This window comes from Ochotona curzoniae, unplaced genomic scaffold, assembly GCF_017591425.1.
Source record: "Ochotona curzoniae isolate NIBS_2020 unplaced genomic scaffold, NIBS_Ocur_1.0 contig_1, whole genome shotgun sequence".
In the NCBI taxonomy this organism is placed as follows: domain Eukaryota; kingdom Metazoa; phylum Chordata; class Mammalia; order Lagomorpha; family Ochotonidae; genus Ochotona; species Ochotona curzoniae.
Genome location: NW_024464918.1, coordinates 33,183,484 through 33,201,653, shown reverse-complemented (window position 1 = coordinate 33,201,653; position 18,170 = coordinate 33,183,484). Strand labels below are relative to the sequence as shown.

Here is an 18,170-nt window from a genome sequence, read left to right as displayed (position 1 = left end):
TTCCTGGGGTAAGGGGAGAGACAAAGGGGAAAACCACTCATGACTTTCCCTACGTCCCAGTGCCCAGGGATGAGGAACTGCCACCTCATACCAACGCAGAGTCTCAACGTGCACATTGTTTACACTTTTCAATCATGCCGATTAAAATGACAAAGCAAGTAAAGGGCCCCAGTGTCCTGTCTGTCTTGTGGGGTACAACTTGTTTACCTCAACCTAGGTAGGCTATGCTTGGTCGCCCGGTGCAGCTCAGATGCACATGCTAATGTAATTTCATACATTATGTAGTAGTGAGCTCTGCTCTAGACATGTGCCGAATCTGTGTAATGTGTTGTTGCTAGCTGTGTGTGGTTGTGTAAATGTGATTGAAATTGAGCAATGTATCAAATTCCCTTGGTTACACGCATTTCAGTGCTTGGTGACCCATGCAGCTGCACATACGATGATGTAGCTGACTCTGCAGGCAGTTTCTCCAAAGTTCTGGATAGGATAGAAGAGATACCCCCAGGAGATACCTCCTTGCCTCAGTCAGCGCACTCCTGATGGGGTCAGTGATTTGGCTGTTGGATCCCAAGACCTGAAATCTGTGAATCTGTCATAGATGTGAACGAATGCTCCCTGAGTGACAATCTCTGCAGAAACGGAAAGTGTGTGAACATGATCGGAACCTACCAGTGCTCCTGCAATCCTGGATACCAAGCCACACCCGACCGCCAGGGCTGTACAGGTGAGAGAGCCCGGCTGGACGGACACTCACGTGTCTCAGGTCACTGACAGAACTTTGGGCATTGAGTAGACCAGGAAGCCTTTGTCCCAAAAGCGAGTCTAAGAATTGGAGCAGAAGGGGTATGTTGATCCTATTACAGAAAATGCTCTCAATATCATAGTTGCCATACCTGGGTTCTTGTACCTAGAATTACTGGAGGAAATGTCCAATGGAGTAATGTCCCCAAGGAAAGCAAGCAATGGCAGGATGCCAAGTCAGCAGAGACATCATCTGTTTGAGAGGAGGGAACCTTGCCCTCCATGTTTGTTAAGGAAACCGAATCCACCTGTCATGTGGTGGCCCTCTCTTCCACAGATATTGACGAATGCATGATAATGAACGGGGGCTGTGACACACGGTGCACAAATTCGGAAGGAAGCTATGAATGCAGCTGCAGCGAAGGCTATGCTCTGATGCCAGACGGGAGGTCGTGTGCAGGTACAGAAAGGGGAACACATTCTTCAGACACCAGATTTGCCTTGTCCTGGAAATGATGTTCCGTGTAGCACATGGTGAACATGGACCAGGGGGAGGAGCTAGAGGTTGATGAGTCACGTTCTTGCTATCATCACTGTTCACTTTGTGTCGTCAGATATTGATGAGTGTGAGAACAATGCTGACATCTGTGACGGGGGTCAGTGTACCAACATCCCTGGAGAGTACCGCTGCCTGTGCTACGACGGCTTCATGGCTTCCATGGACATGAAAACATGCATCGGTATGTGCCATGAGCAAACCTCAGTGTTGCACGCAGAGACGTGCAGAGAAATGCAGGCATTTGCACTAGAAATAATTATTATTTTTAAAAAATTGAAAGACAAATAGCATATTTATCTACTCAGCTACACATTGGCAAGCAGATTCTCTTCTAAATTTTTCTGTTTCAGCATTATGCTATTCACTCTAGAAGACAGCTTCTAAATTAGCTCTGATGCATGGTAACTGGGATGTTATGTGCGTTTTTCTAGATGTGAATGAGTGTGACTTAAACTCAAACATCTGCATGTTCGGGGAGTGTGAGAACACCAAAGGGTCCTTCATTTGCCACTGCCAGCTGGGTTACTCGGTGAAGAAAGGGACTACGGGCTGCACAGGTAGGTGTCAGGCCTGGATGCTCCGTGCCGTGGCTCCTTCAGTTCCAGACACCAACACAGGGCTGACGAGAGGGGAAGGGTGAGCGTGGCCTCTGCCTCCCACGGTTCTCACGTGTCCCTGCTGTCATCCTGCAGCTGCTGCCTTAAGGGAGGCCCCACAGAGAGCAGGAAAGGCCCAGAAAGGAGCCCGCTCTTGCTGCAGCTTCAAGTTCCTGATGCTTCTGCTTCCTTCCCTAGTCATTCCCCTTTCTTTGCTCCATTTGTTTTTGGCTTCTCTTTTCTCTGCCTAGATTCTCCTAAGGTTTTTTTTTTTTTTTGGTTTTGTTTTGTTTACTGTTTCATTGCTCACCCCACCATTCCTGCCTTGTTCCTTTTGCTGTACTGGGCAGGTGGCTGGGGCCACAACATGCCAAGGTCTAGGTGTTGGGCCAGGTGTTCCTCCATGCTCAAGCTCAAGTGTAAGGCTAGTATATGGGATGCCTCACAGGGCAGGTAGTGGGTGGCTTAGACTGCAACCCAGCCTCTAGGTTGGCCCTTATAAGAAAATCAAGATGCAAAAGAAGGTGTGTTTGGCAAGTTGGGCACTAACAGGGCTGATGTGAAGCTAGAAGCATTTCTGCATATGTGATTCCAACAGCTATAATAGTAATTAGTGAGTTGGGTGAAAACACATCGTTCTTTATATGCTATAAGGCTTTGGGGAACTAAATCTACATGGTTTATAATACACAAACACACATGCACTTGTATATTCATATATATAGCCATGTATCAAAGACAAGGAAGCATTCTGAGAAATGTGTCATTGGGTGATTTTCTTGTGTGTGACTCTAGTAGTGTGTGCTGACAGAAACAGACCACCACAGTGTCTGGTAGTGGAACCTGATCGTCCCACTGCCATGTTTGAGGTTCGTCACTGACCGGTGTCACTGTGTGACACCTGACACAGTATGAGTGTGCAGGCATGTGCGAAAGACATGCACATTCACACACCTGGCGGAAAGCATCTGCTCATTTCCCAGATAACATTCCTAGGGAATGTTTTTCTATACTCTCAAAACAATAGAAGTAACAAAAACCAACACGCAAATGGCACTTTTCAAGAATGATGTAGAACGGTACATTGCTTTCAAAAATGACATGTGATTGTGTCGTGTTACCAAGAGAAAACGCTGTTTTAAAAAGTCAAACTTGTTTTTAGTATTCATAAACGTGCAGTAGACATGAAGAGGAAGTCTCTTGGAGGCAAGATTTCTCTTGGCATCTGTAATCTGAGCTCTTCTGCTTTGAGTTTGGTCTGGGCTTGTGTAGGCAAGGATGTTTTGTACCCACTGGAAGGGTAACAGCTGCTAGGTGGCACACCTCCCGGGGAGTGGCTGTCCGTTTCTTCAGGGAAGCACCGATTTCTTGTGGATCATGAACTTCCAGGTCTTGCTGAATTTCTCCCAAAATTAAAAATAAAACGTTACTAGTGCTTTCTCTGGCCAGTTCTAAATTTTCATCTGTGTCTTACCTATGTGGAATTACACATGGCGGTAGCTAATTGGCTGTGTTTTATCTTTTCCATATGAACTATGATTTCCTAGATGTGGACGAATGTGAAATTGGCGCCCACAACTGCGACATGCATGCCTCTTGTCTGAATGTCCCGGGAAGCTTCAAATGCAGCTGCCGAGAAGGCTGGATTGGAAACGGCATCAAGTGTATCGGTGAGTTTGCATACACCCGTATCAGAGAGAGAGGGAGAGATAGAAAGAGATGTTCTGTCCACTGGCTCCCTCCGAAGATGGCCACAGCAGGCCCAGGCTGTGTCAGGCCTAAGTCAGGCACCTCGGGCTCCATCTGGATCACCCACATAGGTAACACTGGGCCTAGCACTTGAGCCATCCTCTGCTGCCTTCCCAGGAGCCTGAGCAAGGAGCTGCTTGGGAAGAAGAGCAGCTGGGACTCAAACCAGCACTCTAATACAGGTTGCTGGCATTGGCAAGCAATGGGCGCCACAATGCCAGGGCAGACCGCAGGCATGAAATTCTTAGAGGAACTTCTTCACATGGCTGCTGGCCCCAGTAGAGCAGGGGCATGCTCGTCCTTGTTACTTATTCCTTGTAAATCAAAGTCTATCTTTAGTTGCAAGAGAATTCCTGCCTAAGAGTTTCCTTCGTATTAATATAAATGATCAAATTACAACAGTATGCCTTGGCATCTGCCTTCTAATGTGTTGTTCAGTAAAAATTATTTGATGTGCAGCCAGTGATCCAAGCAGCTGTATTTTTCCAGTCTTTTTCATAGAGTAAGTAATGAGTAAGATTTAAGACCCAGTGAAATGTGTAGAGGAAATGAAAAGGGGTTTTGTAGATGGTCTAAGTCTGTAGAAAGTGGTCAGTACCAGCCTTTTACTGGAACATGGGATTCTTCTTACGGGCAAATTGAAAGATTGTGTTGGATTCCAAGAGTTCTGATTTGGAGAACGGAGAGCTGGAAGGCAGCTTCCCCAGGTTTTATAACTCTTGAGCCAGAGTCTAATAATAAGTCTTTTATAGCCGTGAGGCTGGGGACTGGCTTATACCCTTGATGTCATTCACAGTGCTGTGTAATGTGCTCAGTGTTCTGCATCGTTAACAATAGAGCGTTTCTCCACCTGGTCGGAATTACCCAGGACCATTTAAAATAGAAGAAGCTTTGCTGACTTGCCTGTGATGGTTCCTCATTAAAGCCTTGTAGAGGCCCACAGCAAGGACTAAAAGAATAATCATGAGAGAAGTTAAGTGGAATAGACCTTCCTGTCCTTTCAGATATTTTATTCTCTTCAAATGTTGTTGAGCTGACCGTAGAACCTCAGCTTTCCTGGTTTCCCAGCAGCTTTGCTGTGACGTCCTCTGATGGCCTCGTGAAGTTCTCAAGCTACGTGTCTGGCATTCATCATGCGACTTTACAACCATGACCTCATTTGGATTTTTCTAGTCTAGATTTGCCTCTTTCAGCCTCCCCCCGCCCTTTTGTGTTTCCCATCAGGCACTGGCTATCTCTCATGAGGGGGCCTGGCTCCAGTGCAAGAGGTTCAACTGTCCAGGCACCTGTGGGCCCAGTTCCCATCCTCATATGCCCTGTCTTTACTGCCCTGCCTATTCCCACACACTCACTCACTGTATCTTCCCCTCTGTGCTGACACAGAGAGAACCCCTCATGTGTTGGCTCATTCTCTTCTGTAGTCTGTTTTTCACACAGCAACAGGAGAAAAACATCAACCCATGGGTCGATTCTTCTCCATGATCATTTTAGCTCACTGGTTTGAGAGGAAGACCTAGCTCCCTTGCGTGGCTTCTGCAATCCTCCAGTAGGCAATCTGGGTTTCCATCCTCCACCTCCTTCTGTCTCCTGTCCTGCACTTGGCCACTCTGACCTCCAGCCATTTCCTTGATCATGCCACATTCTTGTCTTCCCATGTGTCAGTCCTCTGCAAGGAGCGTCCTTTCCTGCTGTGTTCCGTAGCCTAATTCCTCCTCATCCCTTCAGGTTGGAATTAGCCACCCACAAGAGGCCTCCTGGTTGCTACCGTCTGTAGTTGATGCCTGGCTCAGACTCTCATTGTGTCCTCTAATTTTGAGTCACCTACAGCAGTGTGTAACATTTCCCTGTGTGTAGCAGCTGTCTGTTCTGCTGGACTGGGGGACTCCATGTGGTCAAGAGTCCTGTTATGATTCCTTTATCTGTGAAGTAAACTTGGAAACTCTATTCTGATTCCCTCTGCTCTGAAATTGTCATGTCTTCAGAATTGATCCCTTTTTGAGTGGTGATTGGTCACTTCCACCCTCACTGGACATCCAAATGAAGTCCCAGTTTTCTTTCCACCATTAAAATTCTGGTCAATGAGATGTGTCACAGGAAGTTTGAATTCATCACTTGGGCCCCCCTTTGTGACAGGGACATGTGGGTGATGGTTTTGAGCTCTATGAGGATTTGGGTTGTGGCCCAGCAGGCAAACAGAAGTGCATTCCATTTCTCCAATTTAAAAGAAAACAAGTGGAGACATAATTCTGGGTGTGTGAATGTCCCATTTTCATTTGTGAATCTTGTTGCTCTGCTCTCTCGGCATTCCAGATCTGGATGAATGCTCCAACGGTACCCACCAGTGTAGCATAAACGCCCAGTGCGTGAACACCCCCGGCTCGTACCGCTGCGCCTGCTCTGAAGGTTTCACCGGGGACGGCTTCACCTGCTCAGGTGAGAGACAGTCCAGAAGTGTGCTCTGATGCGTTTGCCACACCACCCTTCATTTGCTTTCCGTTGAGGAAAGTTAAAGGAAGGTGAACTGTACCCATTCTTATACTTGACTCATTGTGGAAGAAGTGTTGGATTCTTATGCTACACACAAAAACCAGCAGTGTTTCCGAAAATGTTGGTGGAAATCTTGAGATAATGACACTTTTACCATCATATGCTGCTCATCAAAGGCATTGTCTACAACTGGATTCCATCTTGCCTATACTACCTGTTGCCAGTGGAAGTTTAAGTCAATCATTTAACCTGTCTGGCCTTATTGTTCCCATTTTAAGATGGAGATAGTAGTAATGCAGTTTCTTTTTTTCTTTTCTTTTTTTTTTTTTTTCCTTTTTGGCCACCTAAGTTACTCAGCTATATAAACCATGTAAGATAGGATCTGTGGCAAAATTAATCACTGTGCTCAGTATATCACATGGTATTGAGAGAATTAAAGGAGATAAAAAATATTTAGAGTTCAAAAAATTTAGCTTCAAGACTTCCCCCTGTAGACTTGGGTAGCTTAATTATTTATTTACTTTTTAATTTATCTTATCTGTTTCAGAGACATGCAGATGGAGGTCTCCCATCTGCAAGTTCATCCCTCAAAGCTGTGATGTGCCAGCCCAAAACCAGGCAGCAGGAGCTCAGGCCAGGTTTTGACAGGTAGCATGGACCCAGCTACCCGAGCAGAGCAGCTGCTGCCTGCAACACTGTTGCCTTAGCAGAAGGCTCGAGGCAGGAGGGGAGCCAGGACTAGACCCTCTGATAGCACATGCGTGAGTCCCCAGAGGTGTGACCCACCCTCCACCAACATTCCAGAGTGCACTGGTGTGTGGCTGGCAGCTCCTGGTGAGCACAGAGCACAGTGCGTTCCACTCAGTAGGATAGCTGTGTTGCAGCTACATTTCAGCACAGACTCGAAGCCAATTATTAATAGATGGAGTCTGGTAAATGACATCAAAATTATAACTTTTCATTTTCAAATGCCTCTTTTAGAAAACATGTTTGTTGACCTTGCAAGCTGTGCTGCTTTTAAGCCTTGGATATTGTGCCTTTCCCCGCATTTCTGTGCTTTTTGGTGTCATAAACATCCACGTGCAGTCCCTGACTCAGCCAGCATATTAGCTCAGTGTGCATCTCACAGCTCCACTTCTAAACGTTCCTAGGATTGGTAAACTCAGTGAGAAAATGCCTGTTGGGTAGGGCGCCCCAGGGGCTCTGAACTCAGTAAAAGCTAATGTATCCCCCCTTTCCTTCTTTCTACATCCTGGAATCCAAGTGTCTTACATTCTATTAGTTATACCTGTTTGCACAATTAAGATAGGAGCACTTGTGTCAGATTGTAACGACATGAAAGAAACTTTGTCCATTTCCCTGTTGTTCCTGATTTGTTTGAAAATATTTGGACTCATGAAAGAATTGAGTTAATCATTCCAATGTGACAGTGTTTTCAGAGGAGCAGGCATTAGAGTTCACTCCAGGGTTCTTGTTCATGTTTAATGATCTTGGCATAGCCCTGGGACATCAGATGAAGGTGCAGAGAGCAAAGGCACATGTGAGAGACACCTGCATGTCTCTTACTAGGCCTGTTGCTGTTGGATGTAGCAGTATGGATGAACTAACTACCATCAGGTTCTTATATCCTACTTGAGGTGAGTGTGATTAATTGCTGCTTGATGTTAATCAGCACAAAGTGAAGCCGGGAAAACCGGCTGAGTTATGGAGCATGGAAAAAGTGCCATGACATTTGGATCATAATGGAAATGTAATTCACTTCTCCTACAGATGTCGATGAGTGTGCAGAAAACATCAATCTCTGTGAGAATGGACAGTGCCTCAACGTGCCGGGTGCATATCGCTGCGAGTGTGAGATGGGCTTCACACCAGCCACGGATAGCAGGTCCTGCCAAGGTGGGTCCCCAGGATTCCAGCACTTTCTCAGGTTGGATCGGCTACAGCAAATGAAAGCACAAAAAGGCCTGGTCCTGGCTCCATAGCTCGTGCTGCACATAGGAAAGTCGTTTGTTTAAGTGCAGATACTTGCAGAATGAATAATGATGAGGGTGGCTTTCATCTCGTATGAGGTTTTCCTGGCCGAGAGCCAGTGGTTGAAAGTTTGCCTCATTCTTTCTTTCCGCACCCCTACCTTTTTCTGTGACTAAATGAATGACAGAACTATCTAGTGAACTATCTAGTGCTTAAAGTGTGATCTGTCACCTAGCCCAGACCCTGCTGTTAACAACGCTAACTTGTGGCATTCGCCTTGATGTTTGAATCAGCTTTGTGTCGGAGCAGAGTCCTCCTTAGGGAGTCATCGAGAACTTCACTGGTGCTTGACACAAACAACCCCCTCTAAGTTATAACCTCATCCTCCTTCTCCACATGGGATCTTTAGGCCTACTGTGCCATTCTAAGAATTTGATCGTTTTCTCTTACTGGAAATCAGAAGCACAGAGAGACGAAAGAGATCTAAAACCTGGTTGACCTCTCAAATAACCGGAACAGCTGGAGCAGGGCCAGGCCAAAGCCACAAGGCATCCTGGTCTCCTCCAGCCTAGTGTCCCACATGGGTGCTGTGAATCCAAGTATTTGAGCCAGCATCTACTGCCTTCCCAGGCATGTTAGCAGGAAGCCCAACTAGGACTCAAACCAGCACTCCTGAATGAGATACTGGCATGCCGAGCAGTGTCTTAACTCATTGCATCACACTACATGCTCCAGCATTTTTTAAATTAGAGATCAAAATCACATTAAGTATGACTTGGACTATCATTGTGTTATAGGGAGTACATAAAAATATAAATGGAAGAAAGGAACACAATTAAAAATAATTCACACCAGCCATAAGGCCTCACCAAAATCTGTGATTCACAGGAGAAAAACAAAATCAACGTGGGTAAACTTACGGCCAAAAATGATAAAATGAAAGCATGAAACATGTTAGACTTTCTCCCTGCACTAGTGAATCCCAGCACAAATACACACTCATCCTAGAATCCGAGTGGGCTCAGAATACCCCCCTAACAGCCCCACTAGCCAGGGGAATGCTGGAGAAGCACAGGCTGAGAGATTCTGAAGCCATTGGCAGGTATCCACCAGTTTGGAGAGAATGGGAACGGGGGTCATAGAAGCCTTGGGGGAAGATTCAGGGAACTGTCTGCGTCCACTCCTCTGTTGACCTGCTAGATGAAGCCAGCTCGTCCCTTCTGTACAGTCCAGCCGTGTAACACATCATGTGGACTTTTCTGTTCTGGCTGGATTCCAGAAGCTGGTCAGTAGAAAGTGGGCGTCAGCGTGGAAAGGGGATTCCATGCGTCAGCTGGACGAGGAAGAAATCAACAGCTATTGGCACTTTGGCCCACAGGAGCTAGAAGCATGCCCTGCATGACAGCCCTTCAGCTGTGACATGCAGGTTTTCCCCAGAGCCACCCCCAGGAGAGAGCTGGGTGATTCCTGTTTAGCATTTCTCTTCAACTTTTGCTTTCTTTCAGGTAGTCTCTCCTGCCTTCCCACATTAGTATAAATTCATGCCCCTCTGAGCTGGGCCTTGTGGTCAGAATTTTCCACTCAGTATCTATTACTCCAAATTCTCAGATTCTCATGTCCAAAGCATTCCTGGAGTTGATGTGTCCTGGCGATTTCCGCCAAAATAGCAGATTACAGAACCTAGAAGAATCTCCATAGATGAAGTGAGCCTGCCTACAGACCACTCGCCCATTGTCTGTGTAGCACACAAGCCAGGCTCACCAACAGTGGGATCGGAGTCCAGCAGACCTCTCCCGATAGCCTTGTTAAGGAAGCCCAGAGCCCTAGCATAGCCTTCCAAGTGGTACTGCACTACAGAGGGCTGTCAGGAGCCTCCAGCTGGACGGCCTCACACTCAGCAGCAGCTCTTGAGAGTGGACCCCCACGGTCTAGAAACAGGCTAACTGCCAGGGAAAGCAACCTTGCAGGCATGCTGGGGAAACCAGGGAAAAGAACAGCTGTGAACCAGGAGAGGAGGCAGTCCAGGGTGGAGGAGGATTTCCCAGCTGTCGGTGGTGCCATGGAGAAGCTTAACCAAAACAGACTTGAGCAGCTTTGAAGGGACTATGGCAGAGCAGTGTAGGAAAGGGCAGAAGGGGAGATGGGAAAGTTTAAGGAACCAAGAAACAGGGACCAACACGGCAAATTCAGGGGAACATCACAGAGCACAAGAGATAGCAAATGAAAATAAAATCACTGATATGGAAATGAAGGTCCTAGGAAACCACAGTGAACAAATAAACAAGCAAAAGAGGCAAGACCACAAGCTTGTGTCTCCCTTTCAAAAGAGCTACTTTGTAAGAAACATTAGAGCACTCTAGCAAAGTATAAAGCAAATATTATCCTGAAATGGAAGAACCAAATGTGCAAGAAAAGACCACAGTGTCGCTGGACTGAAATCCATTGGTTCCAGTGGAAGACAGGGCTGAAAACAGAACCAACCCAGCAATTGCAACCACCAGCTGATGGGGCGATGGACTGTGCTGGGCCCTGTACTTGCTAGTACATATAAGAATCTGGTCTGGAAACACCTCAGACGAAGTTTCTTAGGGGATCCCCTCAGTCGAACTGCCAGACTCAGAACCCTAACCATGAAAAGACAAAGGACAGAACAAGTCAATCAACCACCTCAGCCATGTGTGGGCAGTGAAAAACTGGGGAAACGGATACTCCATGTCAATCAGTGGATTCTTGAACGACCTCATCGTGCTTGGAGTGGTGAGATTGGCAGCAATTCATAACTGTTGAACTATCAAAACCACTTGAGCAAGACCCTCGGAGCATGCCCCACATGTGGGACCTGAGGTGGATGGGAGACTGGGTGGGGCTTCTCCCTTAATATCCCCCTTTACCTCAGATATATGAAGGTAGCAATATAGAAATAATAGTCTTACCCATTTTCCTAAAGCCCTTAAAACTTTTTTACCCTAATTAACTATGTAAAGAGTGTCAAAAATATAATTTTAAAAAAAAAGCCCACAATGTCAGCCACCAGCCCTGCTGCTTCTGGGAACAGTAGTCATAAAGGATGACATATGTGGAATTTATTCACCTTGTGTATGTAAAATATGTTTTTAAAATGATGGCAGAGAAAAAAATCCCTCTTTTCCTGGCGAGGAGGAAGTCTGAAATGAAGCAGAGCCAGTGGGCAATTTCTAGGCCCAGCGCGATAGCACTGGGATCCCATACAGGCGCCGGTTCTAATCCCGGCAGCTCCACTTCCCATCCAGCTCCCTGCTTGTGGCCTGGGAAAGCAGTCGAGGACGGCCCAAGCCCTTGAGACCCTGCACCCACATGGGAGACCTGGAAGAAGCTCTGGACTGGTGGCTTCAGATTGGCTCAGCTCCGGCCATTGCAGCCACTTGGGGAGTGAATCAGCAGATGAAAGATCTTCCTCTCTGTCTCTCCTCCTCTCTGTATATCTAACTGCCCAATCAAAATAAACTAAAAAATAATAATAAATGGGGAAATACAAATGGAACTGCTAGTGATCTCTTTACATAAATTAATAGAAAACACTGAAAGTTGTATAAATCATTAAAATGGGGGAAATTACATAACTAAAGTGAGTTGGATATGTTGTACGGAATCATTCAATATCATCCATCTAAGCTTTTGCAAAAAAAGAAAACCAAAAAGTTTTATTTTTTGTGTTTCTTAACATTAGTGAAGTGTTTAAAAACTTACAGTAGTGAGAAATCTGTGTAAATTTTTTAGTTTTACTCTCTAAATAAATGTTAGAAATACTAAATGATACACATCAGTGATAGCTCTTTTGTTTTTGCTATTTTATTTTCTAAATTGTTTGCCATCTTTTCTGTTTTGCTGTCAGCACTTTCTGTGTTGAAAATTTTGAGTATGTATTAACAGTAAAGGAATATTACTTTTAAATGCCTTATTTTACACAAGTATCACCTAAATTAAAAATATTTCCAATAAAGGTAACTTAAATGTATACTCGGAGAGCTAATAATACTCTGTTTTTACTTACAGATGAACATAAATCAGTTTTAATTTAACTTAGGGGATATTTGATCATTTATATAAAGAGCATTGCTTATTAAAATTCCTGACATGATGACACTTGCACACATGAGCAGAACTGACACTTTCAGCCTCTACGGTAAATCTTCCGGAAGTTGAGCCCAGTTATTTTAACTGTCAGGAATAACCAGAGACCTTCTATACTCTGAAGATGTAACTGTCTCAAGTGACGGATTGGGACGACTTGTCTATTCTAGCTTAATCTATGACATACCTTGTCTGAATTCTCAGAATATGAAGGAATTTGTGTACATGCCAGTCCTCTGTTTATACATGCAAGCGTGTTCACTTCCACATTAGTGAAGAGTGACATGCTGACATTCATTGACCTGGAGTTATGGCCTCAGGAAAACATTTCAAAATAGATTTCTGATTTCAGTTTATTACTTAATGAATATATAATTTGATGAAATACGTAAGGAAACAGGAGCAGTAGACCATCTTAGCATATGGTGTAAGTCCCTATTTATAACTGACTTTATGATAGAAAATAGAATAAAAAGTTAAAATTGAAAAATAATGTTAATGTCTTGAATATTTAAAAATTGTGTATTTTTAATTTTAAAAGTTCTAAGACATCTGCCATTTGCACTGTTTTGTTAGAACCTTTGAATTTTGTTGTTTTTTTCTGATCTTATTCCTTAGGCAGTTTCATATGTATTTTTGGCATTCTTTAGCTTAAGCCAACTCCGTTCTTTAAAGTACTAGATACTCATATTACTGAGAAAACAGGATTTCTCATGTGTCTTAGTCCCCCCGGTGAGTAGTGGCTGCCTACCAGTTCCATTACCTACTTAGGCAAAGACAAACTTACTGCACATAAATTATGTGAAGAACTCGTTCATGTTTTGCATTAAATCAGTGTTTAAATGTCTTCATCATCAAAAGAATGTGGGTTTTTTTCATCCTCAGATATTGATGAATGTTCCTTCCAAAACATCTGTGTCTTCGGAACTTGCAACAACTTGCCTGGAATGTTCCACTGTATCTGCGATGATGGTTATGAATTGGACAGAACAGGAGGGAACTGTACAGGTATGGTCAGTCCAAGGGTTCCCCTGAGCTGTGCTTTATTTGCAATGAAAGGTTTCTGCCAAGAATAAAAGTGTTTCAACCATGTATTTAGCCAACCTATATATTATGAGATTATCCATTTTTCTGAAAAAATTACATTTGGGCACATTGTTCTTACATAGAATTGGCCCATTTTCTAACGTATAACTAACTGCAAGTATTCACACAAGATCTCCAGATCTGTAACATTTTACCATGAACATCTGTTCAGGATTTTTAAATGTCACTGATATAAATGCCAATTGGCTTGATGCTGAAGAGTCTTTTTAAGGTACATAGAGGATTTTAGAATCTTTATGGCATGGTGCTGAGTTCTGCCTAATAATTTTTGATCTACTGACTTGCAAAAATGTGCCAGAGTTTTTGAAAAGCGAATATGGCTAGGATAGTAAAGATCTTCCATTGTTAATGCCTTGTAGACATTGATGAGTGTGCAGACCCCATAAACTGTGTCAACGGCCTCTGTGTGAACACGCCTGGTCGCTATGAGTGTAACTGCCCACCAGACTTCCAGCTGAACCCCACTGGAGTAGGCTGTGTTGGTAAGCAAACCCTGCGTGAAACAGATGTGATTATGCAGAACTGCATACCCAGACTCTGTTGGTAATGAACTGCCTTGAGTGTTGGCTTCCATTAACTTGGAAAGCCTGCCCCTTCTACAGCGTGGTCCTGAGGAGGTCTGAAGCCCCAGGCTGTTTCAGTGCTGGGGGTAGACTGACCCTGTCATCTCAGAGTACAGAATGTGACTGTCCTCTGAGTGCACGTTGTCTGCGGTGGGACTCGCTGCTGTGGCGAGGGGGAAGTTAAGCTCATCTGTTGCCCTGCAGATAACCGCGTGGGCAACTGCTACCTCAAGTTTGGTCCTCGAGGAGACGGGAGTCTGTCCTGCAACACAGAGATCGGGGTGGGCGTCAGTCGCTCCTCCTGCTGCTGCTCCCTCGGGAAGGCTTGGGGAAACCCCTGCGAGACGTGCCCCCCTGTCAACAGCAGTAAGTATGGAGGTGCCGCAAGGGGAGGAAGCAGACACTGGCACGGGGTGCGTTGTCATGTATGCCATTGAATGGGGAAAACTAGGTTTCCATGGCAGTGCTGGTGCTGAGTCACAGTCAAAGCAATTTGATGTCCTCTCTTCCCTGTTGTTACCTGTCACTTCTTTAAAAAAAAAAAAAAGTTTGTTTCAGCTGTAATCCAGTATGAATGGCAGGAATGTCAGTGCTCACTGATGTCATGGAACTTTACCTTACTCCTTTTGGGCCGTTTAGTTCAGGCCTCTAGGTGTGTTGTATTCCTGGAGTCAGCCACAGTGTATCGTAAATTGAAGCATATGTCCTCAGTATGGACATGAAACAAGACCCTTCTTAGCCAAAAAAAGTTGTGATTTTTATCAGCTGAAAACGAAATGTTTTTGGCATTCTGCTGTGTGTAAAGAAGGAATGACCTTTTTTTTCAAGCAGAGTGTATTCTGTGTTAGTTTATCTGTATTGGAGAAGACATGAAGAAAGCTGTGAATACGATCCTTAAGCCCGTGAGCTGGAGCCACAGAGGCATGCTGTGTGTCATTGTGTCAGCTACTCAGGCCCCAGGTTCCAGGCTCTGACTTTGCATTGTTTTTGTAGCTGAATACTATACCCTGTGTCCGGGAGGCGAAGGCTTCAGACCAAACCCCATCACAATCATCTTGGAAGGTAAGCTCCTCTCTAGCCCATCAAGTTGATTTTAGAGACAAGCCAGTTGGCACAGAGCAGGCCCTGCAGGGTTGTTGAGCAGTGACTCCTTGTTAGCAGTGAACTGCCAGGTTGCATAACGAGGGAGTCATGAGCCATCGCAACCATCCGCAAGCTCTCCTCCATCTTCCCCCAAACATTTTCGCAGCTTGCTCTTACAGCCCTGCAGAGTTCCCCACAAGAGCCAGGAAATCTGTGGCCAACAGCAGCCTCCCACCTACACGCTCCCACGTGGATGCCTCCCCCCACCCCAGAGGTGGGCGGGCCCTGCAGGGTGGCACCTTTGCACACTCTCAGGTTACACCTTGTCTTTGACCCTGGTATTGGCTGAACCCTGTTCCCTTCTGCAGACATTGACGAGTGCCAGGAGCTACCAGGTCTGTGCCAGGGAGGAAACTGTATCAACACTTTTGGAAGCTTCCAGTGTGAGTGTCCGCAAGGCTACTACCTCAGCGAGGAGACCCGCATCTGTGAAGGTGAGGCCATGGTGCTGTGGCTGCTAAGGGAAGAGGGCCTCTCGGGCCTGGGGAGAGGACTCCCGTCTAGGCCCAGGGGAGCCATTGCTGCTTCACAGCTGTTTTCTCATCCTTTGCATGCTGCTCATTTGTATGGTGATTTAAGGCGAATCAGCTAATTTCACATTGTTTTTAAGAGTAAGAAGTTGGCCATGTTGTAAGTGAGGAGTGTGAAAACATACAGCACAGGTTTTTTCCCCAAGTCACAAATCCGGAATCTGAGATGCTCCAAGATCTGAAACTTTTGGCATGCCAACAGGAGAGTGACAATGCTATGAAACTTTGTTTTGTACCCCACATTATTTTTAGTAGTATGTAAAAATCTCTCTGTGCTCTGTGTGTAAGTTGCATATGAAATACCAGTGAGCTTCGTGGGCGTGCACAAATATTCCAAAACCCAAAAGCTCAACACACCACAGGTCCAAGCATTTCGGATGACGATACTCCATCTAGATCAGAACATCTGAGGAAATACTGATAAAATTTATATTTTATAGGTCAGCTTAAATGCCACTTGGGATTATTTTGTAGTTACTTCAATGTTCGAGATACTGTAACATGCACAGAGGCTGTGCCTATGCCTCTCTTAGCCTCAGTGCCCTCACTGCTACTTGACCCTGCCATCAACCAAGCGCTGCCCGCGTCTTACTTGTCCTACGCAGCAGTCTTCAGGTTTACTAGGGAGAATGAATGAGCGCTTCTGAAGCCAACATCAAACAGGGACCATGCTAACTCTGGCTTCGAGACGTGTTAGATACATGCATCTGGAGAAAACATCATTTAACCCTGGACCGTCCAACAGCTGTGCTGGTTCCAGCACCTCCCAGGAGGCCACAAGACAAGGGCTCTCTCTCTCCCCAGTTTCATTCCATTTGAAGTTTAGGGAAAGTGACTTAATGGAAGAGCAGGCTTGGAGGAAGTTCTGTAAAGAGTTAGCCTTTCCATTGTTAAAACCTTGGTGCGTGTAAAGAGTATTTTGCTACTGTGAGAATTATTTCCTTTGATGACTTGCACCTTTTAATTTGGAATTTCTTTTCCTTTTGAAGAATGAATGCCCTTTATGTCATGTGAAGGCAACTGGGGAAGCTTCTTGTATGGTTTCTTTGAAGGTCAAAAATTCTCTATGTAGTTATTTTGAATTCTAATTGGGAATCGTCTCTAGGCTCTGTTCAAATATTGTCACTCAAAAACATGTGTTGTAAATGTCTCTTCTCACCCTCTGCAGACATTGATGAGTGCTTCGCCCATCCTGGGGTCTGTGGTCCTGGGACCTGCTACAACACCCTGGGAAACTACACCTGCATTTGCCCCCCGGAATACATGCAGGTCAACGGAGGCCACAACTGCATGGGTAGGTGAAGGTCTGGCCAGTCAGTTGGCTCACAGTCACTGAGTCCACCCACCAGGTGCTTAGGCCTCAGAATGACTGTTCAGAAAGTTTGGAAAGTAGATCTTGACCAATCAAGTGCTTCTTTGTAAGTGACTGGCGCTCTGCATCTTGGCTGTAGATGCTTAGCACACATGAGCCTGAGATAAATCTTCATCAGCTTTCGCAGTTCTTTATCATTAAATTCTGTTTTCCATTCATATGAATATAAGGTGAACATGATTATATATGTAAGACTATTTAAATTTTAGTGCTTTTTAATGTTTTTGAGTAGAGAAACAAATATACATTAACCTTGTCACCAAATAAAATTACCAATTTCTTATCTAAAAAGCAAAGAGGTGCCCATCCTACAGAGAGCGGCACACTGCTCTGAGTTTCTTGCAGACCCGTGTTGCAGGTGCCTGAGCCGTGTTTGAGAGTTTTATTGAAAGAGGACTCACAGTGTGCACTGTGTTGTTACCTGCTTGCCAGAGGGACCTGCTCGCTCATGTCCTTTCTCTGTGCAGACATGAGGAAAAGCTTCTGCTACCGCAGCTACAACGGAACCACCTGTGAGAATGAGCTGCCATTTAATGTGACCAAGAGGATGTGCTGCTGCACGTACAACGTAGGCAAAGCCTGGAACAAACCATGTGAACCGTGCCCAGCACCAGGAACAGGTGAGCACACAGCCCACATCTCTGCTAAACACTGGATCAGGGGACGGATAGATGACCTGTCCAAGCCATCAAGTCCCTGGGTGCTATAACCAGAAATGCCATTTCTGGAAATATCCCAGAGCAGCCTGTGCCCCATTCCCCAAGGCACCCTCTGGGGTACAGGCACGGACTTCTGCAACATATGTTAAACAGACTTCTAAACTTCCTGAAACAAGGCTCCACTGCTGAAGAGTTAGAATTTGCAGCTTTGGTCTGTTTGAACTCGCCATCTTCAAACCACGTTGCTCAGTTATTGATCTATTCACTGAACAGTTGTTTTCTTTTTTAAGCCGCTATTCGTGTATCACCAAGCTACATATAGAAACTAGAATATTTTGATTAAAAACTTAAGAGTCATTTAAAAGCCATCTAAGTCCATAAGTAAGTTCCAAAATTGTAGTGGAGCAAGCAAAATCATCTCCTATAGTGCCAGCATCCCATAAAGGCAACTGGTGCCAAGTCCCAGCTGCCCCACTTCAGTCTAGCTCGCTGAGAATAGTGTGGGAAAAACAGCGGAGGTTGGACTAAGTAGTTGAGCCCGGAAGTTCCTGGTTCTTGGTTTGACTGTCTGCGGTGCGAGCCA

General features: G+C 45.2%; 1 protein-coding gene across 1 annotated transcript in view; it reads left to right on the top strand.

The window, feature by feature from the left end:
* The window catches only part of FBN2 (fibrillin 2), a 186,976-nt gene that overhangs the window by 130,699 nt on the left and 38,107 nt on the right, over positions 1-18,170 (top strand). The window contains exons 28-41 of the mRNA XM_040976392.1: positions 599-724; positions 1,079-1,201; positions 1,356-1,481; positions 1,732-1,857; positions 3,444-3,566; positions 5,956-6,078; positions 7,903-8,028; positions 13,099-13,221; positions 13,680-13,802; positions 14,088-14,249; positions 14,877-14,945; positions 15,335-15,460; positions 16,725-16,850; positions 17,396-17,548. Coding sequence (XP_040832326.1) covers positions 599-724; positions 1,079-1,201; positions 1,356-1,481; positions 1,732-1,857; positions 3,444-3,566; positions 5,956-6,078; positions 7,903-8,028; positions 13,099-13,221; positions 13,680-13,802; positions 14,088-14,249; positions 14,877-14,945; positions 15,335-15,460; positions 16,725-16,850; positions 17,396-17,548 — 1,755 coding nt within the window. The remainder of the gene's footprint in view (positions 1-598; positions 725-1,078; positions 1,202-1,355; positions 1,482-1,731; positions 1,858-3,443; positions 3,567-5,955; positions 6,079-7,902; positions 8,029-13,098; positions 13,222-13,679; positions 13,803-14,087; positions 14,250-14,876; positions 14,946-15,334; positions 15,461-16,724; positions 16,851-17,395; positions 17,549-18,170) is intronic.